The sequence below is a fragment of the Periplaneta americana genome, chromosome 2 (assembly GCF_040183065.1).
Source record: "Periplaneta americana isolate PAMFEO1 chromosome 2, P.americana_PAMFEO1_priV1, whole genome shotgun sequence".
Taxonomy (NCBI): Eukaryota; Metazoa; Arthropoda; class Insecta; order Blattodea; family Blattidae; genus Periplaneta; species Periplaneta americana.
The window spans coordinates 100,139,749-100,165,519 of record NC_091118.1 but is presented as its reverse complement, the minus strand read 5'-3'; the positions used below and the strand labels follow the sequence as shown (position 1 = coordinate 100,165,519).

Sequence of the window (25,771 nt, the reverse complement as noted above, 5' to 3'; positions counted from 1 at the left end):
TAGAAAGTTTAGCATCCGAGGCAAAGCCGAGAGTGATAATTTCCACAAGCACATAAAATCTCTGTGTACTATACAATATTTTATCCATTGCTAGTATCTGCATTTCATTATTATTGGTATCTAACTTCAATTTTAAATTGTACGCATTTTATTTGTAATGTTTTGTTTGTGAAGAAGTTGTAAACAAATTAATGTATGAATTTTATTGTTGCTAATGTGTTGGTTGTCATGGAAAACTTTTAATTCAGTGCTGTGAATAAAGCCACTGTTTAGGTTCCAAGGACGGTAAAATATAGATCAGTTTAGATACCAGCTATGGATAATAGTAATGAACAAGTATAAAATATAAAACTTTTAAAAATTTATATCTTTTGAAGACTAGTATACATGTGCAGTCTATTCAATTGCAGACACTGCAATAGAGTTACTGAATTACAATATAACAAATTATTTCCTTCAACCAGTTCTCCAACAATGAACATTCTTTTTTATTTTTACTCTTAAGAACTCAAGGGGGGGGAGTTGTACACAACCCATTTCTACTTAGAAAATTGTACGTAAGAAATTGTTTCGTTTAAAATGCTTTCAAGAATGTCTTAAGCTTTGTCTCGAGACAGAAATAGCCAGTTTTGTCCCGTTAGGTTTTAATACAATTGGCGCTGTTATTGGTTTGTGAGAAATGCTTCAAAAGTTCGGAAGGGCGTAATAGTGACAAAGAGCAAATTAACATGATTTACTTTTGATACACTTATTTTCAAGTTTAATTATTATGTTTATGCGTAAGTGTCTTCTGAAAATTTGCAAGGGCAATGAAAATGATTTGACGGAGCAGTGTCTCCTAGGTATGGTTTTTTTTTTTTTTCTTTTTGGAATTTATAAAATTGTAAATTTTTGCTAATTAATCCTATAATATTATATTAAAAAATTAACTTTAAAATTATTTGCAAGTTGGTCATTTTAATAATATCTAGACAAATATCAAATAATAAAATAAATGTTAAGTCCAAAACATTATTATTAATTGGGGTGTGGTAATACTCCACAGGAGTGCTAATGTTAGGAAGAACGGTTCGACTTTTTAAGGGTTATGTATTGTTTTTGTTCTTGCTTTTTAATTCTTGTAGGTTAAAGAACGCACGTTTTTCTGTTACCAGTATGTTTAATTTATTTTTTATGAGTTGAGATCCTCATTTTTCTGGTAACTGACACACTCTATTTCTTGGAGACTGGAAAATTCTCAGTTTTCTCTTATGAAAAAGAGAACTACAAAATTTCTGTTAAATGAAATTTCATCACTTTCTTTGGACTAGAAATCCCCCACTTTTCCAGTAACACTATTAGATTTGTCTATGAGATAATATTAATTTTTTAAGCTAAAAGAATTCTCTGTTATGTTATATGGGAAAACCAAGGAGAGGAGTTCAATCCAGTGCTGTGGATGGAGCCTCGGTGTAGCGCAGTGGTAGAACATTCAGTGTGTAGAGTTGAAGGTCCTCGATTCGATCCCCAGTGCCAGAGCGAGTTTTTCTCCATTAATAATATTAGTTTTACTTGTGTCCTGATAGCAATAATTTTTTATTTCTTGTATCATGAAGACCCCTAATTTTCCGGACTCTGAACATTTACGTCCTGCTCAGCACTGCAAAAATAACTGCCAGAAACCTAATGCCTTGGATATAGAAGTTTCATAGTGGTTCTTCTTATTTCTGTATTTTATTATGTAATATTTTCCACTTTTGTTATAACTGTATTTTATATCAGCCAATGACTTTAAGTCAAGTACCTCTGCATTTAAATAAGTAAATAAATGAATGAATGAATGAATGAATGAATCAATCAATCAATCAATGAATAAATGAATAAATAAATAAATAAATAAATAAATAAATAAATAAATAAATAAATCTTCACATGAACTCATTTGAACCAAAAGAAAAATATCGCAAAAAACAAAAGGTACTGTATTATTAAGCACCAAACAGGCAAATAATATATGAGATAATATTAATTTTTTTAAGCCAACGCATTTCTCTGTTATGTTTATCATGTATTATTAATGGAGAAATAATACAGAAATAATATTCTAAAGAAGACCAAAAGGAAAATTGTAGAGGTCATTGTTTACAGTTTCCCTCAGTAGTATCAAAGCAACTTTCACAAGTAGGTACCAGTACATGTGTTGTTAAAGCTTTTGTTACTACTTTTGTGAAGTCGCTGACATGCAGTGTTCAAATGGTATGGCAGACTGTCCGTTACTCACTTTGGTAACTATATTGTACAGATCGACATCAAGGTTGAATACTTACAGGCATGGCCTCTGGTGGTTGGTTTACAACAGCAGGCCCCCATGCTGGAAGCTCAGTGAGATACTGTGGTGTCTTGACTCTGTACTACTATATATAGGGCCTGAAAGTCATGGTCGTCACACCAGAATACATCAACTGAAATAAATAAAACATACGGGTAAGCATCATGATACAAAATATAAATGCTACATAATGACGTTGTGCATTTAAATTAACAAATACATACAGTATTCTTACACCCTACTTTCTACTAAACTCTTATTTTACAGAAATTTCGAGGCAGACAATTAAAAGGGTGAACTCATGACCAATTAAGGGTTATTCATAAAGTAATTTCCGTTTTATTGTTACAAAAATGGCAATGTGTTTACAGGATTTGTTTACAACAGTTTGAAACTACAAACTCTGATTTATTTTTCTACATATTTTCTGGTTAAATTGAGACACTTATCATAGCATTCAACGAGATTTCGAATACCGCAGTCATAAAAGTCTCCTGCCTGTGACTGAAGCCAACCTATGATGATGGACTGCAACTTATCATCAAAGTGTTGCGATGCAAGTCACTTCTTCATATGCATGAAAAGATGCTAATCGCTATGTGCCAAATCAGGACTATATGGAGAGTGACCAAACACTTCCAAGTTGAAATGTTGTAGTTCAGACACAATACACTGTGCAGTATGCAAGTGGGCGTTGTTGAGAAAAAAAAAACAGATTGCAACATGGCGATAGATTGCAGCATTTTACAGTTTTTGCCACAATAGATGATATCATTGAGTATATTTCACAGCTAGCAGAGTTCTCAATTAGGGCACACATTTTTAACATGCAGAGCACTGTGAGCAGCCTACTTAACAGCCATACGATTCTCTATGTACCACTGCTCGAAGTGAACTGAATCACGCAACACTCACGGCAAGGACAGCATCCCTATGCTAATTACTGTGCATACTTATGAATAGTCCTTATATTATCATTGTAAAGTAATTCTGTACTCTGGTTATGTGGTATACTACAATCTGCCAGAATCGGCACTTCTTATATCACTCTTACACTCTGACATACTAACTTTACATGAATATGTGTAGACCTTTTTACACTTTTGAAGCCTTTACAAGAAGTTTTATATCCGAATTATATTTAGCATTGTGAATTCACTGATGATGCACTATATTCTAGAAAATACAGATTCAAGATGACATTCCATTATGGAAATCTTCAATGTAGGCTACATGACTAGACGAAGAGATAGCCTGGTACCGTATATAATATATGAAGTCGTCCTCAGTAGAGTAGTGGTTACCAAGCTAGCAGGTGGATATTAAATTCGCGGTGGCATTTAAAGAGCCTTAAAATCATGTGCATGGCTTCCTCTGGGAGGGAAGTAAAGTGGCGTAGATTTATGGCACGTAAAAGAACCCTGTCCCTGATAGACAGGCTTGTCAGCCATTTCTCATCCACATTGAATTTAAATGCTGTACAACCTCTGCAGTTCAAACAGTCGTTAAATAAATCACTGCCATCATATAATAATAATAATAATAATAATAATAATAATAATAATACTGTAATAAATTAATGTTACTAGTCATGCCTCAGAAGGTGTCAAGAGTCTAGTACCTGAAGTAAGGCACAGAAAATACTACAAAAGTCAGCTTATGAAAGTTACTGTGATTTCTGCGCTGTTAATTAACTCAGCCCATTTGATGGCAAAGTGCAAGACGCGATCGGAACAAACCGGAAGTACCTGCATAGGCAAGGGGACGGAAAAGGTACGAAGGGATCTGGTTTCAACATCGCTAATTTTAAGTGGTTAATGGTATCATATCAATTTATTCTATTTCATTACATGATCATAAAGTATCATTGCATCATTAAAAGAGAGAAATGTATGAAATAATACCCAAGTGACTATTAATGGTACCATAACAATTTATTCTATTTCATTACATCACTAAAAGAGAGGAATGTATTAATATACTCAAGTTACTATTGAGTGTTTGCTTTTACTGTACATGTGAACTATATAGTACTCTTATTCACTGTCGTCTCCTAAATGTGACAACCAACCCTATCTACAGCTATAAGTTGCAAAGCTGCAACATATACTTACGTGCAATTACTGAAATAGAATTGCTATAGTTGCTTTCATTACAATATAGCTTTAAAAACTGAAGTATCATCATCATCATCATCATCGGTAGACTATATACAAAAATAAGTAATTATTTAGTAATTCTCTTACACTAGTTAGCCAGTTTTTAAATATTTCGCCTTAACAATGTGTGAAGGATCTTGTGATATGTCATACTTGGTTTTGTTTTGATTACTGTTGCACTTGGGTACGGGCAAAGTGGACTCGGGATATAAGTATACAGGACTAATCTGTTTCTTTTCTAATTATATTCTTTTTATATAATTAGGCCTATTTCGATTTTATACAATTATATTTTCATTTTGAAGGATACCAAATATTCGGAATATGCAGTACTATTCAACAGAACACACTTTCTTAAGAAGAATTAGTGCAGATTTCGAGTAAAGAAGCTTTAACATACTCATAGTTTTTAAATAAAAGATTTCCATTATTGCAGTAAAAATTATTACTTTTGTGCCCATACAATAACTACTTCCAGTACAAAGTCACTCAGAAATGTTGAATAGAAACAAAAATATATTTAACAGGTTAGGGGAAAAAAAGATAAGTGCACGCACATACACGCATGTACACAACTGAATCTTGAATTGCAGAAACCCCTCAAGTCACAATTTTCCTCAAATTCAGTTTTTCATATGGTTATAATATTCATATATAAGCCTTCAGTCCACGACTGTGGAGTGATGGCTAGCACGTCTGTCCACGAAACCAGGTGACCCGGGTTCGAATCCCGTCACGACAAGTTACCTGATTGAGGTTTTCCCTCAACCCATTATGAACAAATGCTGGGTAACTATTGGTGCTGGTCTCCGGACTCATTGCACCGTCATCATCACCTTCACTTCATTCAGACGCTAAATAACTTGAGATGTTGTTACAGCGTCGTAAAATAATCCACTAAAAAATATATAGGTCTTTAAAGTGGTGCAGAAATCCCATATTTCCAGTGCTCAGTGTATATTTCACAGCGGGAATAAGTTACAGTGAATTGCAGGAACACCACAAATCTGGGGCATGTGGAATTTTTTATAAACTAAAAAATTCTCAGTTTGATTTTCTTTATTTTTATATGATTAAATTAATTTGAAGAATTAAGTATGCTATTCACATAATTTTGCATTATTGTATGTTTGTGTACTTTTTTAAATTTCTTGATTTAAGCATACATTTAAAGTTTTTTACAAGATAAAAACAAGTACTCCTCAGTCTTCTTCACATACAAATTCTTTTTAAAGAAATAAAATAATTGTTATGTGGATTGCAGAAATCCCACATGTCCAGGCAATTCAGATTTTTTTTCTTCAGAAAATACTAAACAAAAAATTGAAGTTCCTGTATGTCAAACACTTATTGTTATGCTTTAATAAAAAAAATAGTTACTTCAAAATATCAAACGCTTTTGAAGACAATCGGTTTTTGTACCTCCTGAAAAATGTACACAAATGGACATGTGGAGTTTCTGCAATTCACGATTCAATTAAGTACACTTGCGTGCACACGCAGCCAAGGCAGAGACAGTCGGACATGCCAAAATCTGTTTTATTTGATATCAGGGATCACAAACATGCATTTCCATCAGAATCTTAAAATCGGTTGTTAGGTATACAGAAAAAATTAAACCATCAGGCATTTTGAGTGTGTTACTTCACACTTATGAACGAATGATAGTTGTACACCCATCGGTTTTTTTAACTAGTAAACAATTTCTATTGTAAATCTTGCAAGGGCACCTGCAGGGGGTTGCTACTACTGAGATTTTTATTTTTTACACGTTCCTTTTTTACTTTTTTTTTCCATCCATTGAGCAATCTTTGACATTGTCCATCACTTTACCCTGCACTACATGTACAGTGGAACGGTCGTTCAGGTAAGTTATGTGTAATCATTATTATTATGTTCGTTTGTTATGGTTACAGTATTTATCAGAAACTACTTATATGCATTCCTTGTATTTATATGTTTTAGCACCCTTCAACGAGTGAAAACATGGCTAAGGAACACCATGCGAGATGACCGTCTTTTCTCTCTATGCATGCTTTCCACACATTGGAAATGCATGAAAGAAAACAGGAAATCATTTTTGCATAAAGTGATTGATATCTTTGGACGAGAACCTAGGCGACTGCAATTTTGTTTCAAGCTCAAGAACAGTTAAGTACTACTAGCTGGAATATTTTATATAAATACATCAGAACATTAAAATTTGAATTATTATATTATATAATTTTGAATTAAATTTTAAATACTGGGTAATTTAGGGTAATTTTAGATTTCAGAACTGACTATTTTTCATGTTCAGTTTTCTCTCTCCTCGTCCATCCATTTCCTCTAATTTTCTTATCATCTTGCTACCACTGAGATTGGATCCTGAGGGCGCCCTTGAAATCTTGCAACAATAATTAGTAGAGACGGAAACCTAAAAACTTTAATTATAAGTGTCATTCCTGACAGTGATTTTAAGGCTATGCAAGTGTAGTAGTCAATTCCTAGAGGCGAATAAACTTCGAAATAAAATACTGTACTGTACTTGTCCTCCAAATTTGGAGTTGTACATTCGAAGTGTGAGTGTGAATGGATTATCAGATGTATGTAAGAAATAATGAACTATGCATTCGGTACACTTACACTATGCCACATTAAACAAATAAAGCAATATTATTGGACATTATCTGACTAAAGATCTTTTTTTTCTCACGATCTCCAAGTGCTTATCGAACTAATAAGTACAAAATGAGTAAATGTATAAAATTGCGTAATTTCGCAACAGTGGTTTAGAAACAAACATATCGTCAGTTTACAAGCAAAACACATTAAGTCAAAAATATTAGTTCTCAGAAAAAGGCGTGTATAATGTACATAATGTTTGTGTATAAATTTAGAATGGGAAAATTAAATACACATAAAGAGAAATAACTCACTAAAAATAATATTTTGATGTGTCAGTTTTGTTAAGAGCTTTCAAAACGCCATTTTCTCAGAGGTAATATTTTTGACTTAATGTGTTTTGCTTGTAAGTCGACGATATTATGGAACCCGCATCTAAATCCGGACAATTAAATTCTGCAATTAATAATCGACAAGCGGACGGATTTCCGAGTGACAGCGAGAAAAAACAAATAAATACATTAATAAGTAAACAAACAAATAACTTATGTAGACGGATAAATGAGTAAATAAGTTTATAAATAAACAGGTTAGTAGGTATACAAGTAAATAAATAAAAGAAGAATAATAGAGAAAAACCAGAAGGAAAGGAAAAAGGGAAGGGATATGTTATAAATGGATGAAACAGAGAAGAGAAAGCATAAAGAAATCAGGAAAGAACAGAAAAAAAGAACGAAACTAGGCCAGAAGGAAATAATTAAACAAATAGATAAACAAATAAGTACATAAATAAATCAGTAGGTATACAAGTAAATAAAGAAAGAAAGAATAATAGAAGAAACTAGAGGGAAAAGAAAAAGGGAAGAAATATGATATAAATGGATGAAACAGAGAAGAAGAAGCATAAAGAAATCAAGAAAGAACAGAAAAACGAAAAAAAAGAACAAAACTAGGCCAGCAGGAAAAATGAGACAGAAAAAATGAGAAAAGGGAAAAAGATAAGAAAACGAGGAAGAAAGAAAAAGAAAGAATCACTACAGAGCTATTAATATATTATTCTTATTTATTGTTCGAGTTTTTGCAGAATTCCAGACAAAGGACAAAGAAGTATGTAAAATCATAATAAAAGCAATTGAAAACTGAGCAGTCTCAGGCTTGGTCGATTGCTTAGATTTAAAAACGTATTAATGCATAATATCGACATTTGTGCAAATTGCACTCATAAAATTCTACAGATATGGCATAAAAACACTGATTATATCAACGATAAAAGATAACTGTCTATCCTTATGATACTAGCTCACTGTAGCATGTAATAATCATATGGCTACGAAACCGTTGTTCAGAATTTGCCCTCAGGTAAAATTCTCGAAGTTAGGTTTTGCTTTATGTAAACTGTTTTTTTAACTACAAATTTATCAAGTTTCGGAGCGATGAAATTCAAATAATTATTAAGCAATGGTGAAATCATAACAGGGAAAAAGTAACACAATCCGTACCGGTATCTTAAAAGTATATGTCGGGGATGGAACACACGTTATTGATTAATTAATCAACTATCATGAATTGAATATATTGTAACGTACTGTACCATCCTCACAATTTTAAACACGAACACTAAATATACATAAACAGCTGGACTAACCTATTGATCAACGTTCTAAAATAAAGAAATTCAATTTCCATCAAGCGACAAGGAATCTCTAAAATTCTAAAATAAATTACAAAGGAGACGGATATAAGAAAGGAGAAAACGAATTGAAAGAAAGCGGTGTTGAATAAGAGAAAAACACGAATAGTAAATTTTCTAGTAGTATAGCAGTAGCAGGAGTATTATAAAAGAAGAAAGAAAATTGCACACACTGTATCTTCAAGTTATAGCAGCTATTTATGTAGCTTCCTGATTACTTCGATTTTTTTGTTACTCCCATTCAACCACGTATTACTATTTCACATATAGGCTACTGAATCAGTATGTTCAGCTTTAATGCCACGTGGAAGCAGTGATGTTTATCCGTTGTCAAAGTGATGTTCTATGTGTCTTGTGTGAAAACCCGGCTACGCAGCTCTCACACATCACGGGAGATCCACCTTTTGTTAACGGTGTTAGGTGCAAAGAAAATGAAGATATAAACTTAGGCCAAGACCCAACAGTGGCATCGATAACGAAGATTCGCACGTATAGTACATATTTGTTAGCGGGGGAAGCGAAGGTCAGAACATTTCACAAACATGAACGAGTGTAGATATAGATAACCGTTTCATTCAGTAACTTCGTTAACTTCAAATGAATAACGTTCTATAACAACAAACAGGGTGTTACAGGTCACCGATTCCAAAATGACAGAGGTCGTAGGCGACTCTGACGTAACTGTTTCGCTACCGAACAGTTTTACGGACTAACATGACATTTTACAGATATTTCAAATCAGATTTTTTTTCAACACACAGCAACTGGTAATTACGACTGACAATCTCGAAGAACTACTACAGCGGTACAAGAAATTTTGCCGTAAACTATCAAAGATCTCTAACAACATGCAGAAATTATCTCTCTTTATGCAGAGGATCCTGGCAACCCATTCTTCCTCTCTGTTCTGAGGTTTTGTGAGTCAATGAAGTATTTTACGGTCACAGTTGACCACAATATTCGATTTCAAAACACTCATCTTAAGGTTTCTGTACATCATTTTGGTACCGTTAACCTGAAAAAAACCCTGTATAGCATTATTTAAAGAACTTCAAACTACAGAGTATATAATAATAATAATAATAATAATAATAATAATAATCATCATCATCATCATCATCATCATCAGAATATGTAATCAAAACACTCCAAAGAAATCTATTCCATAGTTCGTTCATTCACGAGAACTCTGATAAGATTTAATCCTTTGATGAAAAAACGTCAGGTGTCTTGCAACTGGAGAGTGGAGGGCCTATAAACTTGCAATAAAAGAGTTTCTCGGACATAAACGGTTTATAATAATTCATTGTGTTGGCGGAAATGTTCTGTTTTCTTCGTAAGGCAACTCATAAGTTCGATGCGTAACAAAATGAATCACAGTAATGAATAATTAAAGCTCGACAACTCATCGGTATCGTTACTGATAACGTACACTTGTACAGTATTAATCTAAGAAACTCAGATTGCACAATGAAGTGGGAAGAATGCTGATGATTAAAGAATGTTATTTCACAACATGTTTTCGTAACAGAAGTCTTTGTTTGCGGAATTAAATTAAAGCGAATATTAAATTAAGTCATAATCTTTTCACTCATCATTATCAAATGATACTCAACAAGATAAACTATTCTGTGGCTTAATGTAATAACAACCAAAGTTGAAACTCTGCAATATTAATGTTAATTATAAATAAAATTAATTATGTAATTTAAACTACTTACGGGGAGACTGTACTTCCATATCTTACAATGTTAAATTCCTCAATTTTGGATGCACTTTTCTCAGAAGTTATAAAAGATACAAGTGTAGAAAAAAAAAAAGGGGCATATGAACATACCTTTATGTACACAACGGGTTACAACGGGTTAAATAAATTTAAAATTCCACTGAGCTGTTAGCAAAAAAAAAAGTTTCATTGATAACATTTTTTGCATTAAGAATTACTACAAATTACTTTTTATTTTTGCTGAAAATATAAATAATTTTTTTAACCTACTGTGTAAAATGCCATCGTATTGATATTGTATATTAATTTCAGCTTTCTGGGTACAATACTTTCTAAGGAAAATGCACCAATGTCACAAACATAAGAAAGTGCAGAAAAATGGTGTCAAAGTTTCCATATCAAGCAATGTTAACTTCCTCAATTTTGGGAGCATTTTTCTCAGAAGTGATAAAAGATACAAATGTAGGAAAATAGGGCATATGTAACATATTTTTATGTATAGAATCGACTAAATAAATTAAAATTCCACTGAGCGGTTGACAAAAAAAAAAAATTGATAACATTTTTTGCATTAAGAATTACTGCAATATTTTTGCTGAAGATAGGGATAAAAGCTGACAATTAGAAGAAATAAAATCATATTATCATTTTACACATATTAAACTACCGGAAAACGATAAAAACCAAAATTTCATTTTTTGTCAAACTTCGGTGTAGGCCTACTGTACAGACTTCCCTTAAGCCGCACTTCGAGATTTTACAGACTTTGGTTGTTCCTGCATAAGAAAATACCGTACAGAGTATTTTCAGCTGATTGCACAACCTCAATTTGATGACAAATGAGATTAATATTGTTAACGACAATTGTTTGAAAATACTTCCTTAGTCTATTCTTATGTGTATGAGGACGTTCGGTGGGAAGAAATGGATAATATTGAGGAGTGCTGTATCGTGTGTCTAGATTATGGTGGATGGATAAATTTTGAAAACGGGGCGCAAGATAGACACGAGTGGAGAAATGCAATATATGAAAGAGGAGGGAAAGATAGTGGATTTTTCTACGGTCTTCTAGACTGATCTTTTAGAGTTGACATGTTATTCAGTTCTGTGTTGAAATGGTTGTTATTGTGCATTTGGTTTAGAATTATATTTAGTTGGTATATTACTCTACCGTTAAAACTGCTACCATTGTACGTTATTGATATTGTTCATTACACTACGACATAAAATATAGTCTAGAACAAAGAGTTTTTATGTATGCGATACATATTATGTAAAACGGCAGAACAGTGGTATGGCGATTGGTGACTGGATGCTGATAGGACAGTAGATCCTGAATTAATCATATTTTCGGATGAAGTATGGTTAGAATTACATAACCACTTCATTCCACAAAGCAACTAGTACCACAGCGCAGAAAATCCCCAGCTTAAAAGATTTGTGTGGTTTGAATAGGCCTTCACACAGGCCAATAGGACATTATCATTGCTGCAAGGCACTGAGCAGAAATAGGCCTATTAAAGACTTTTTTTTTTTCCAAATCTAACGGAATACTACCAATCATTCTTTCAAAAAGATGTACACTGCTTATGAATACTAGATCTTATTTCAAGATTTTTGAGGATAGAGTTATCAGCACTGGGTTATGGCTCCTCGAAGTCTCAACTTCACTCCGTGTGATTTCATTTGTGAGGAACTTAAAAGACAGAGTTTATAAGAACAAACTTTACACAATAATGGAACTGAAAGAAAATATCAGACGAGAAATTGCTTTCATCATAGCTGAGGAACTTAAGTGTGTTAGCAAGAATTTTCTACGCAGATGTGAGAATATGTTGCTGTCGTGGGACAATTTTAAAAGGACGCACAAGTGTCTTCATTCTCAAACAATTTATGTAACTTTTCAAGACCTTGTATTGTAGCTCCTTTAGTAAGTTTCGATGGATTCTTGTCATGTATTGCAATCCGTGGTTTAACCCGAAGACGTTTCCTTTTCTGTTTATTTTTTTTTATTTATTTTTTTTATTTTTTTCAGTAATATGTGTATTGTAATATTTTAAACTGTAACTGAACAAGCATAGTGTTATTCTTAATTCATTTTTGCATATCTGTGATCAAAAAATATTTTATTTTACTATATAAATGGAGACATAGTTCTTCCTTAATTTTACGTTATCTATGATAAAAAATTATGTATAGTGTACTGTAGTTCAAATCCTACTCTTTACCACAGATCTTTGATAAAATATTTTGTCATATTCTTTGTCAAATAACTATAATAATATAATACCAGACTAACCGCTCTGTATAGACGTATCTATGTAGGAAGACGTCTGACAGCGCATGCATATTTTCATCCAACTGCCACTCTTATCTAACCCTACTCAAAGTAGCGTCGATGTTATTGGTGATAGCGACAATAGTATTAGACGAAATGAGGTATGAGACATCAAATACTTCAAGACAGCAACGCCAAGACCGGTCAAACGATTTATGTAACTGTCTCAGTTGATACATTCATAACTAAGAAAACCAAGGTACTGAAATATGAGAATCTGAAAATATAAATACAAGGAAGCATCAACTGTGCTATAGAAAATATTACTGAAAGACAAGAACTAAGAATGTGATCATTCTCATTTCATGTTATTTTCACAGTTTAGTACTTCTGGCTTTTAAGGAACCCGGAGGTTCATTGCCGCCCTCACAAAAGTCCGCCGTCGGTCTCTATCCTGAGCAAGATTAATCCAGTCTCTACTATCACATCCCACCTCCCTCAAATCCATTTTAACATTAACCTCTCATCTACATCTCGGCCTCCCCAAAGGTCTTTTTCCCTCCTGCCTCCGAACTAATACTCTATGCATTTCTGGATTCGCCCATATGTGCTACATGCCCTGTCCATCTCAGACGTCTGGATTTAATGTTCCTAGTTTAGTACTATGCAAAGAAATAATAGTAATAATAATTGTGCTATATTTCTTCATGTAATAACTGTTTTCAACAAAAAAGGCAGACAAAAATTGAAAAATAAACAAGCCAGGAGGAATACAGTTCCACAAACACTTGAAACAACACAAAACTCACAGCATGTGCAAAGGTTCAAATTCCGATATCTCAGGAGAGAAGCTATCAGTTAAGAAAAAGTTTCAACTCACCCTGGCGCCCAACGTATCGCGCATGGCCGTTAAATATAATTTTGGCTTCAATATAGTGATCAGAAGAGAACCCGGTGCGCCGCTACTCCCATACCATTAATTTCTAACTACACACTGGGAGGTTTCTTGTTTCCAAGTCGCAGCAACTCATCTAAACTCCTATCGGTGCGATGTCCTGCCCAGAATGGTGCAATGCTCCACGCGTCTTTCTCCTTTTGTTTTATTTCATCACCAGGGAAAGGATTTATATGTAAATACATATTTACTTATAAAGCTAATATAATTTATATTTTGCATTATCTTTATGTTTCACAATGTGTAGGGTTGAAAAATCCTACTTTTATTTTCCATATTTTTCCATATTTTAGAGTTTAGTACATATTTTCGTTAATTTCCATATATTTTCCATATTTCATATAAAACAGTCCATATTATATTAGGTTTAACAATAAAACAAAACAAAATTCCATTAACTTTTAAAAATACATTTCAACAATAGAGATTTAAACACATGTTCAGTAATCCCTTTAACATCAGAGTTATTTGAAAATTAGCAGTCCTATCAACAATGGGAAAGTAAGTTACAAAACTGTATTAATTTAATTTAAAATTTTTAACAGACTTCAGTTGTGCAGCTCAACAGTTAAATGCCAGTCAGAGTACACATAGGTTCAGTTTTGTAAATCATACTATAAAGACGGTAAATATGCCAAAAGTACGTCATTCAGTCAATTTAAAATCAAAACTAACAAGTTACATTTCAGAATTTAAAGAAGATGGTTTATCAACTGACAATAAAATATTATTTTGTAATTTGTGTCAGTGTGCAGTATCATCTACACAAAAGTTCCTGGTGCAACAACACATTACAACTAGTAAACATCAGGCCAACAAACAACTAAATTCCAAGCAGAGACAATTGTTTTTAACACAACCAACAACATCGAATGTAAGATCTGAGTTTAACATCGACCTGTGCCGTTCTCTCATCTCTGCTGATATTCCTCTCTACAAACTAAAGAATAAGGTCTTCAGGGAATTCCTTGAAAAATATACTCAACATACAATCCCGGATGAGTCAACACTTAGGAAGACGTATGCTCCATCCATCTACGATGAGACAATACAGAAGATAAGAGATGAAATTAAAGATAGTTCAATTTGGGTTTCCATTGATGAGACTCCCGACAAAGAAGGTAGACTTGTTGGTAATGTAGTTATCGGTTTGTTAAGTGAACAATATTCTGAACGAATTCTTTTACATTGTGATGTTCTAGAAAAGTGCAATAACAAAACTATAGTTAAACTGTTCAACGAAGCTATGGGTATCCTGTGGCCAAAGGGTATTATGTACGATAATGTGTTATTCTTTATTAGCGATGCTGCCCCTTATATGGTCAAAGCTGGACAAGCATTATCTGTTGTATATCCTAAATTGACTCATTTTACTTGTGTGGCGCATGCATTTCATCGTGTGGCAGAAGTGGTCAGAGACAATTTCCCTAAAGTAGATTTGTTGATTTCATCAGTGAAAAAAGTATTTCTCAAAGCTCCCAGTAGAGTTAACGTGTTGAAAGAAATGTACCCTGAAATTCCATTGCCACCAAAGCCAATTTTAACTAGATGGGGTACATGGCTAGAAGCAGTTGAATATTATGCCGAACATATAGACTCTATTAACAATGTTCTCCTTGCATTGGACTCTGAAGATGCAGTCTCAATTGATACTGCGAAAACAGTTACCTGTGACATAAGTGTGAAGAATGACTTAGCTCACATTCAGCATACATTTTCATGCATCATAAAAACGCTCAAAAGTCTCCAAAATAGGCACCTTTCACTATCTGAAAGTTTTGAAATTATAAATAGTACTGTGGAACAACTGAATCGTGGTAGAGGTAAAGTTGCAGATGCAGTAAGAGCTAAGGTGGACACTGTACTTTCAAAAAACCCTGGATATGAAGAACTACAAAAGGTTGTTGCTGTGATGAGTGGTGAATCAACAGTGAAGATTAACTTGGACTTATCCCCAGCAGACATTGTGAAATTGAATTATGTACCAGTTACTTCTTGTGACGTCGAACGCTCTTTTAGTCAGTATAAATCTATCCTCAGAGACAATAGAAGAAGATTCACTTTTCAGAACTTGAAAGAAATGTTTGTAACCTATTGTTATGGTAACAGACAATAAAAATTGTGTTTTGTTGAAACTACATTGGAAGATAAGGTACGTCCATTATATTTTTTGTTTAGTTTGATTAAAATGTACCAATATTTAACGTACATAGTCATTTTTTTATAATTTTAAGTCCATATTTAATTCCATATTTTGGTAAAAATCCATATTTAATTCCATATTTTGGTAAAAATAACTACATATATATTTACATATTTCATATATTTTTAGTCCATATAAATCCGTTCCCTGTTCATCACCATCTCAATATTCGTAAGAAATATGTTACACAAAGTAAGTTTGTTTCTGCAGCAGTTTCCAACGTTCCCAACCGCCATAAACATGTGCTGTGGTAACTTCCACGTGCTGATTGAAAAGTCAGATGTTCTTGCAGCATATCAAATCGTCACCAAACCATTTCCTGACGGTCAGAAAAATTTGCGGATCAAGCGCAAATCAATCTCAAATCACATTGACGCATGCGCATTAAGATAGTTGTGCTTCACTTTTATCCAGTGGACTGGCGTACACATATTGTTTGCATTAATATTTTATGTTTTCATGTTTGTCTATATTTGGTTATTAAAATATGCTATGGAATTTGATTACATCTTCAATGTGTGAAATTGGTAAATTATTTTACAGTACATGAGCGTTCGTGGAGGAATGGTTTGAAATTCATTTCAAACCGATCATCGCTGATCATGCGCAATAATTGAGGTTGGAACAGTTTTCAAACATCACGAACTCGCCGCAGAAGCAATTCGTTAAAAACTCTTTTTACTTATAATCCTCCTTATATCATTCTTTTCTCTTTCTCTATAGTAATAATGTTATATTATAATAATTTTCTCGCGAAAAAAAAAAAAAAAAAAAAAAAAAAGTAATTGTAGCAAATACCAGTGGTGAAGCTCTTAAGAGGTTTTTGAGGCTTAGCCGACCCAAAAATTGTGTCATACCTAGTAACATTAGGCCTATAAGTTTGTAATAATGATGTATCGTAACCTTCCATATAGAGTAAGAGCTATGTTGGCAGTCATTCCAAGATGGATAGTTTAGTGCGAGAGGTTTGTGGCAGAAGCCTCTTAAGGCATATCTAAGATCTACGACATTGACTCGCAAGCTTGAATGGGGACCGGAAAGGAGGTATCGATTCTCTACATCTCCATACGAAACGTGGTTAGCTTCACCGTCACAATATAATACGTCGCTCTATATTGGTGTTCTGTGAATGCGCTGCGTTGATGAGTGTTAATTTAATCAAAAGTGCATGTGTGTGCGTGTTACATATTAATTTTGTGTAAAATGGCTCATACTGAGAGAATATGAGGTAATTATTTGTAGAATTAAAAGAGAAACCATTTTCAATTTAAACATATGAAACAAAATGTGCTAACAAAGGTAGGAGATCGACACCACATTTACATATTAAAGTAGCAGATGGAGGAAGACAAAATAGAAACTTTCAATTTTCATGGTATAAGAAATATCGAACTGGTTTCAAACACGGGAGGAGTGATAGTAGGAGGAAGAAGAATACAGTGCTTAAGATTTCCTGATATGGCGTAATTAGCAGAAGAGGAGGTGATACTAAGGGATATGCTACTGGAGCTAACAGCTGTGAGCAGTATGGGATGAAGATAAGTGAAAACAAGATGAAGACCATGGTCATAGGAAGATAAGTAAAAAAGGTACACTTGCGAATTCTAAATGAGAGAATAGAGCAAGTAGACAACTTCAAATACTTGGGGTGTACTATAAGCAGTAAAATGAGCTGCTGCCAGAAAGTCAAAAGGAGGATAGCAATGGCAAAGGAAGCTTTTAATAGAAAAATGAGCATCTTATGCGGACCTCTGGAGAAAGGAAAACACCATGAAGTGCTTTGTGTGGAGTGTAGCACTGTATGGGAAAGAAACATGGACATTACGACGAAGTGAAGAGAAATGACTAGAAGTACTTGAAATGTGGATATGGAGAAGAATGAAGCGTGTGAAATGGACAGACAGAATAAGAAACGAAGCTGTGTTTGAAAGAGTGGGGGAAGAGAGAATGCTAAAATTGATCAGCAAGAGAAAAACAATTGATTGGTTCACTGACTGAGAAGAAACTGTCTACTGAAGGATGTACTGGAAGGAATGGTGAACGGGAGAACAGTTCGGGGCAGAAGATAGGAAATGCTGGAGAATGCTGGGTTTGCAATGAAAGACCTCCCATGGGCAGAACACTATGAATGAAAGAAATATCCCTGGCTAACAGGGTGCTTTGAGACAATTAAATTATAGTGTTATACCTGTATTCTGTTTGGCGGCGAAAATGAGTGGTCATCTTCTTCTTGTGGAGTCTGTTTCACAAAAAAGTTTGATATAAAGACCGAGAAACATTTGCTGCATAAAAAGATAAGGTAAGCAGATTTTTTCAGCCTACCCAGTAATTACACCTTAGCTTCGTCACTGATAAATACTATTATTATTATTATTATTTTTTCTAGGTTTACAGATCTTTTACATCACATAGATAATTTGTTTATATTTATAATTTTGTTCTAAAACTCAAATATCGCGTAAGCATAAGTCGCTAACGGCATTCTATTATTACGCTTCCTTTAAGTTTATTGAGTGGTATACGATTCACAGCAAAGCTGATCCTAATGTTTTTTAAAGACTTGTATAGACTGATGAGGAGACTCTTAAATTAAACGGAATACTGTACATACATCTATGTATTGTGGGTCCCTATCACCACGGCATGGCGCGTCCTCAGGTTGCGGATCGAGGAGACGGCCTCCAGATATGGAGGGTAGCTGTGAATATATTGAATAAGCAGTCCCGATGAGGGGTGGTCCTCCAGCTTGGGGGTTCGGCAAAGGGCTAACAACCCATCACCGTAAAAACAGCTTGTTACGAATCCTTAAAATAAGTTTATAAAACAGTTATATTACCGGTTGTTTTTTCTGGTTGTGATACTTGGACTCTCACTTTGAGAGAGGAACATAGGTTAAGGGTGTATGAGAAGAAGATGCTTAGGAAAATATTTGAGGCTAAGAGGGATGAAGTTACAGGAGAATATAGAAAGTTACACAACACAAAACTGCACGCATTGTATTCTTCACCTGACATAATTAGGAACATTAAATCCAGACGTTTAAGATGGGCAGGGCATGTAGCACGTATGGGCGAATCCAGAAATGCATATAGAGTGTTAGTTGGGAGGCCGGAGGGGAAAAGACCTTTGGGGAGGCCAAGACGTAGATGGAAAGACAATATTAAAATGGATTTGAGGGAGGTAGGATATGATGATAGAGAATGGATTAATCTTGCTCAGGATAGGGACCAATGGCGGGCTTATGTGAGGGCGGCAATGAACCCCGGGTTCCTTAAAAGCCAGTACATACATAATATACAGGGTGTTTCAAAAATACGGGACATAATTTCAAGTATGTATTTCCCACATGTAGACAATCAAAATAGTTCATTACAACATGTGTCCGGAAATGCTTTATTTCCGAGTTATGGCCTTCACAACATTGAAATTCACCGGAACGTTTTTCTTTCCTCAGGTCGTTGCCGCCAAAGGAGACATTAAGAGGGCACTCTGACAGTTCATTCCGAGGCGAAGGTTACATTCAGTGTTGTGTAGGCGTTAGACTGTGCGACATGTATTCAAATCAAGAGCTGGCAGAGATACACTTCATGCACGGTAAGGCGGACGGCAATGCTGCGCTGGCTCGTCGTTTGTACCAGGAGAGGTACCCACAGCGACAATGTCCAGATCGGAAGATATTTGTACGTCTCCATTACCGTCTGTGCGAGTATGGAAAATTTAACTCTCCTGGTTTGGGAAGGGGACGATCAAGATCTACAACTCCAGAAGTACAGGAGGACATTGTGGAGGCTGTGAACATGACTCCTTCTATCAGCACACGAAGGGTAGCGTTGCAAGTCAATGTTCCTCATACGACTGTCTCGAGACTGTTGAAAGAGTATCAATTGTATCCTTATCATTTGCAACGTGTACAGGCCCTGTCACCAGCAGATTACCCTGCACGAGTTAGGTTCTGTCAGTGGTTCTTGCAGCAGTGTGGTGTAAATCCGAACTTTCCTGCCTTAGTATTATTTACAGATGAAGCACAGTTCACACCAGATGGCATAACACATTTCCACAATCAGCATGTATGGGAGTATGAAAACCCACGTGCAACTGTTCCATCTCATCACCAGGTGCGGTTCTCCCTCAACATGTGGGCCGGTATCATTGGTGATCGATTAGTTGGATCCCATGTATTGTAAACAGACTTACGGGGCAGGCGTACACAAACTTCCTGGAAAACACCATACCTCATGTTTTAGAAGACACTCCACTGATCAATCGTCAACACATTCACTTCTTGCATGATGGCGCTCCTGCACACTTCAGTCGTACGGCTCGCCGGTACTTGGATCGAAGGTTTCCTGATCGATGGATAGGTAGGGGTGGCCCAATTGCTTGGCCTCCACGCTCACCTGATCTGAACCCTCTCGATTTCTACTTGTGGGGCCATTTAAAATCATTGGTTTATTCGTCTCCGGTGCCTGATTTGGAATCCCTTCGGAATCGAATTGTGGCATGTTCTGAAGACATACGCAATACTCCTGGAGTTTGGGATCGTGTTCGCAGGTCAATGAGACATCGATGTGAGGTCTGTATTCAAGCAGGAGGTTGACATTTTGAACATCTTCTGTAATGACAACGACCTGCGGAAAGAAAAAAGTTCCGGTGAATTTCAATGTTGTGAAGGCCTTAACTCGGAAATGAAGCATTTCCGGGCACATGTTGTAATGAAATATTTTTATTGTCTACATGTGGGAAATACATACCTGAAATTATGCCCCGTATTTTTGAAACACCCTGTATACATTATAACATATTGGTCTGACTGGAATTCTCACGAAGTAATTCAAGAGGAATTAAATGTTCCTGGTGCTACCTACGTTATGGTACGGTCTGGGCAGGCATATGCAGCCCTGGTGTGATTGCCCAGTATTAATTGAGAGTAATTACTCTAAGAATTACAGGGATATGTTGACAGAAGTGACTAATGAATCAGAGTAACTATTTTTGTTTTTAAAGGCATGAGGCACTAACTCATTTGGAAAAGAGACGGTATTTCACCGCACTATGGACTGATCGCACGCGATTTCCTAAATAATCACTTCACTAAATGGATTAAAAGCAGATGTGGTATTGAGTGGCCTGCAAGGTCACCGGAACTTAAAGCTTGCGACTTTGATAAGTGAGGGCTTATGAAAGATAAAGTGTTTACTGCCAAACCAAGATATCTGGAACATTTGAACATGATTGAGATACAGTTTGAAAACACTTTCAGTAACAACGCAGAACTGTGTAAAAAGATAAGCAAATCAGAGGTCAAATGTTGTCTGAAATGTATAGAGAATGATGACAGACAAGTTGAGCTGTTCGACTAGGTCATATGGATGTAGGCTAAGTATGTTGTACAGGCCTATATGCATTTTCAGTGTAGCGACTTATGCAGCACCCGGTATTTCGCTTCCCGTGGATTAGCTATAGTCTCTCTGATAACGATTAATCCTTCCACTTCCATTTTTCTCACATGCAAATATCAAAAAGTTTCCTTTTAATATCCTTAGACAAGCGGCAGCTTAGTGGTTGAGTTGTTATGGTTTGGTTTTCGATGGATCATGGACTTCTCCAATTGAAGTAATACTTCTGACTGCATTTTGGTCCTGGGTTCAACTCAGTCTCTAACAGCTATCAGTTTGTTTCATAAATAATATCAGTGATAATAAAAAGTGAAGGTGACGACTGTCATGTTCGATTAATAATAATAATAATAATAATAATAATAATAATAATAATAATAATAATAATAATAATAAACAATAAGTTGAAATAGACCTTTCTTCTTTGACAAGGCTGAGCTACAGAACAGCTGCTGCGACTAGAGAAAATTGTAAAATAGAAGGCAAAAGTGTGATAAATGAACATAGCACAATGATAATACTAGCGTTTCAACAACGAGAATACTAACATCGAAGAAATACCATGCTCTAGGGTTTTGGAGGATAAATTATCAAGTAGGTCTACTCACATATTGTCAGACGAGTTTGAACCTTTCAAAGATCACATCAAGGTTCTCGGAAAAGGTAGTGGAAGTTGTGAAATTATAGCTCCTCAATTGATGCAAAAGCAAGCTCAGTACATGGTGGAAATATATGGTTCGCTAGTCTTTAATTCTGTGGATCACAGATTTATTTAGCGAACCTTTACATGTGATAAAAAAAAGCTATATTTTCGTAATCTTATCTCTAAAAAAACAATAGTTTGATCCAAAAGACCCTGTTAGAATCACTGCGAAAAAAAGTACAGTACATTCTGGATATAGTGAACATTCGGCTATAGTGAACATAAATCGTTGGTCCCGACCCGCATACATTAAAAACTACATTAATATTTCCGTTTATAGTGAACTCTCGCTTCGGTTATAGTGAACCTTGTATCCTGATAAATTCTCATTTGGAGGTCAGACCTTCTTGTATAAAACTGAACGCATGTGTTGAGAACAACATTCTAAGTTTCTTACTCCTTTAGTCAAAGGACAAAGGTAGGATTAGTGATTCCTAGACAATGAGCTGTACTGTAAATCCAGGCAACGACCTTGCCTCACTCCACCATCGAAGGGTTGACATTCTGTTCTCAGGCACTCTACTGTTATTTCTAATCCTCCACCGTCAAAGGGTTGCCTTTTGTTTTCAGAAACACTTCCATTACGACGGATAGCATAGAAACAACGGAAAATGAAATTGCCTTCTTTTATTAAAAGGAGACGGACATTATGTCCAGAGCATAAATGAAGGTAAGATTTCGATGGCTTTCAAACTCCATCAACCCTCTCCCATTTTCCAGTAAGTGACCCGGGAAATTCCAAGGCTGAGTATGCAGTCACACCATAAAAGCGTTTGTCATTTCTACCTGGTCACTTTGTTTCTAGTGTATCAAGAGTGAATGTACTGTATAAAAATGTAAAGTGTTTTCTTTGGAAGGTAAGGCGAATATTATAAGTGACACTGAAAGTGGTCTTTCGCAAACGGACGTGGGTCGACAGCATAATTTAAGTAAATCAACTGTGAGTAACAGTATACAGTATAATCCATTCCACAAATATGAAATATTTCATTTTCTTGTTAACAATTTCATTCATTTCTGTCATTTAAGGTTAGGGGAGAGACACTTCGGATATAGTGAACGAAATATGCAAGTCCGCAGAGGTTCACTATATCCGGAGTTGACTGTATAGCAATGTGTTAAACTACGAGGGCCTAATGCACTTTGAGTTTGTTCAAAATGGACATACTATTTAGGTTGAACTTCAAATAGGCCTAACTGTGTTTTACGCAATTATGGTCCAAAATATTCAGTACTGGTGCTACTTCATCAGGACAACGCGCGACTTATACTGCACAAATAGATTCTGCTAGATTTGTGTTTAAGACCAGTATTGGAATATCTCTATACTCTTCGAAACACGTTTGGAGATCAGGAAAGAGAAAACAAAACTAGAACCAAAGGTAAAGGAGGGAAAAAATTAAAGGAGTGATCTTGTACAATGCTGGTCACATTACATACACTAGAGTCAAAGGCCACCAGCATGGGCTTGTGCTCCGAGGCTGACCATCAAATTATGCTTGGGTCGATTACCTGGTTCGACATTTCCTCGGAGTTTTCCCTAATTCTAAAGCGAATGTCAGGTAATCACATGACGAATCCTCGCATTCGTCTCGTCATAATTTCATTTAACACCAATTTCACAGATGCTAGAAAACTTCTCAGTTGATACAGTGTCATTAAATATGCAATAAATATCTTGATACAGCATTATTACGAGTAAATACGAGATAATGTGAATACGGAATATTCGAGTACGGTCAACCGTTCAAACATGTTCGTTAAGAAAAACGTATTGTGCAGTACAATGTGTATCGTAGGTCGGCGTTAAAACAACAATAATAAGTCTGACAATAAAAACGTTTTCACAATGCCATTCAAATTATGCTGGCACGTCGCATGGAACGAAGCATGCAACATGCCATGGAGAAGCTTTTGTAAGTTTGCACCAGGTGCGTCACATGAACACTGTAGGTTACTTCCAATAACGCAGACTTTGTAAAGAAATTATCAAAACGAGGATCGCAATCCTTATCCATGTGGTCTTTCTAACGCATACACAACAATCTAGCACTACAAGCTGGCAGGTGAATCACGTCAGAAGGTTTTTATCTGTAAGGAGTACCACGCAGTCCTAAGTACTATACGCATTGCAGTGTCCCAAATTGACAACCAAAATAGCTACTTATAGAGACCTAAAACGTATTGACAATTCTGCTTTAATAGACGACGCATTACGTATACCCTGGGACGCAATATGGAAGTTACGAACTGTGGACGAGAAGATAGAACAGCTAAATAACTTTATTATACACTTGTATGACCGACATGCTCCTCTAAAAACTAGACGTGCGAGAAGACTGCCTGCACCGTGGATGACTGCTGACATACGCAACATGATGGCTGAACGAGATTCGGCATATCGAAAATATAGACGAGACAAAAACGAAACTAATTTTAATAGGTACAAGCAACTGAGAAACAGAACCAGCCAGACTGTTAGGAATGCTAAAATCCGACATGCATACAGCCTTATTGAACCAGGAACTAGCCCCTCCACGCTTTGGAGACATGTGCAGACAATGGGATTAAGACAAAGACCCAGGTAGACGGCAACTCAATCTCACTGGAACGGCTCAATGACCACTTTACGAAAACTCACACTACAACCCTTAGCCACATTGACAAACAACAGACAATCGATGAACTCTTAAACCTACGGACCAACCCCTCAAGGGAAAAATTTCACTTTTGGTATATTACGCAATCTGACGTAAAGAAAGCCCTGAAACGAATCACAACTAAAGCAGAAGGACCAGACCACGTCAATATTTCGTTATTAAACAAAATCATAGACGTAATACTACCGACTGTGACCCACATTTTCAATGCCTCAATTATGACTTCGACTTACCCACAGCAATGGAAACTCGCTTTTGTCCACCCAATTCCCAAGACCAAAACACCGACATCTTATAACGACTACAGACCTATCAGCATCCTACCTGCCCTATCCAAAGCATTGGAACGCATTGTACACAAGCAACTGACAGATTACTTAAACAAATACAAACTTCTCGACTCTTATCAATCAGGTTTCAGGGCCGGACATAACACAAGTACAGCATTACTTAAAATCACGGAAGACCTACGCGAGGCCCGGGACGAACGTAAATTGACAATAATGACTTTACTTGACTTCAGCAAAGCCTTCGATTCTGTAGACATTGACTTGTTAATATGTAAACTCAGAAGACTACACCTAGAAGAGCACGTTGTCCTGTGGTTTGCCTCTTACCTTAATGGCCGCCAACAAAGTGTGATAGCTGGAAATCGTTCTTCCTCTTGGCAGGCCGTGAGGTCAGGGATCCTACAGGGATCAGTTCTTGGCCCTTTACTATTTACAATTCATATCAACGACATATCAGAATCTCTAAAGTACTGCCGACACCATCTCTATGCAGATGACCTTCAAATATACATAAAATTCCACACTGACGAAATAAATGATGCAATAACTAAAATTAATGACGATCTGGACTCAATCTGGACATGGACACGGAAATTCCGACTTAAACTAAATCCAGAAAAATCACAATCATTGTGGATCATTCACGTTTGTTAAGCACTATTACCATACCAAATTTGTCCCCGATTAAAATACACGGCACCGAAATTCCGATCAGTGAATCAGTAAAGAATTTAGGTATTTATATGGATAAAAGTTTAAATCGGAACATTCAAGTTGCAGAAACCTGCAAAAAAAAGTA

General features: G+C 35.6%; 1 protein-coding gene across 6 annotated transcripts in view; it reads right to left on the bottom strand.

Moving 5' to 3' along the window:
• The window catches only part of Src64B (Tyrosine-protein kinase Src64B), a 284,478-nt gene that overhangs the window by 52,008 nt on the left and 206,699 nt on the right, over positions 1 to 25,771 (bottom strand). For all 6 annotated transcript variants that reach the window (XM_069818190.1, XM_069818195.1, XM_069818193.1 and 3 more), the window contains one exon: positions 2,307 to 2,441. In XM_069818190.1, the coding sequence (XP_069674291.1) occupies positions 2,307 to 2,349 (43 nt within the window). In that variant the 5' untranslated portion in view covers positions 2,350 to 2,441. The remainder of the gene's footprint in view (positions 1 to 2,306; positions 2,442 to 25,771) is intronic.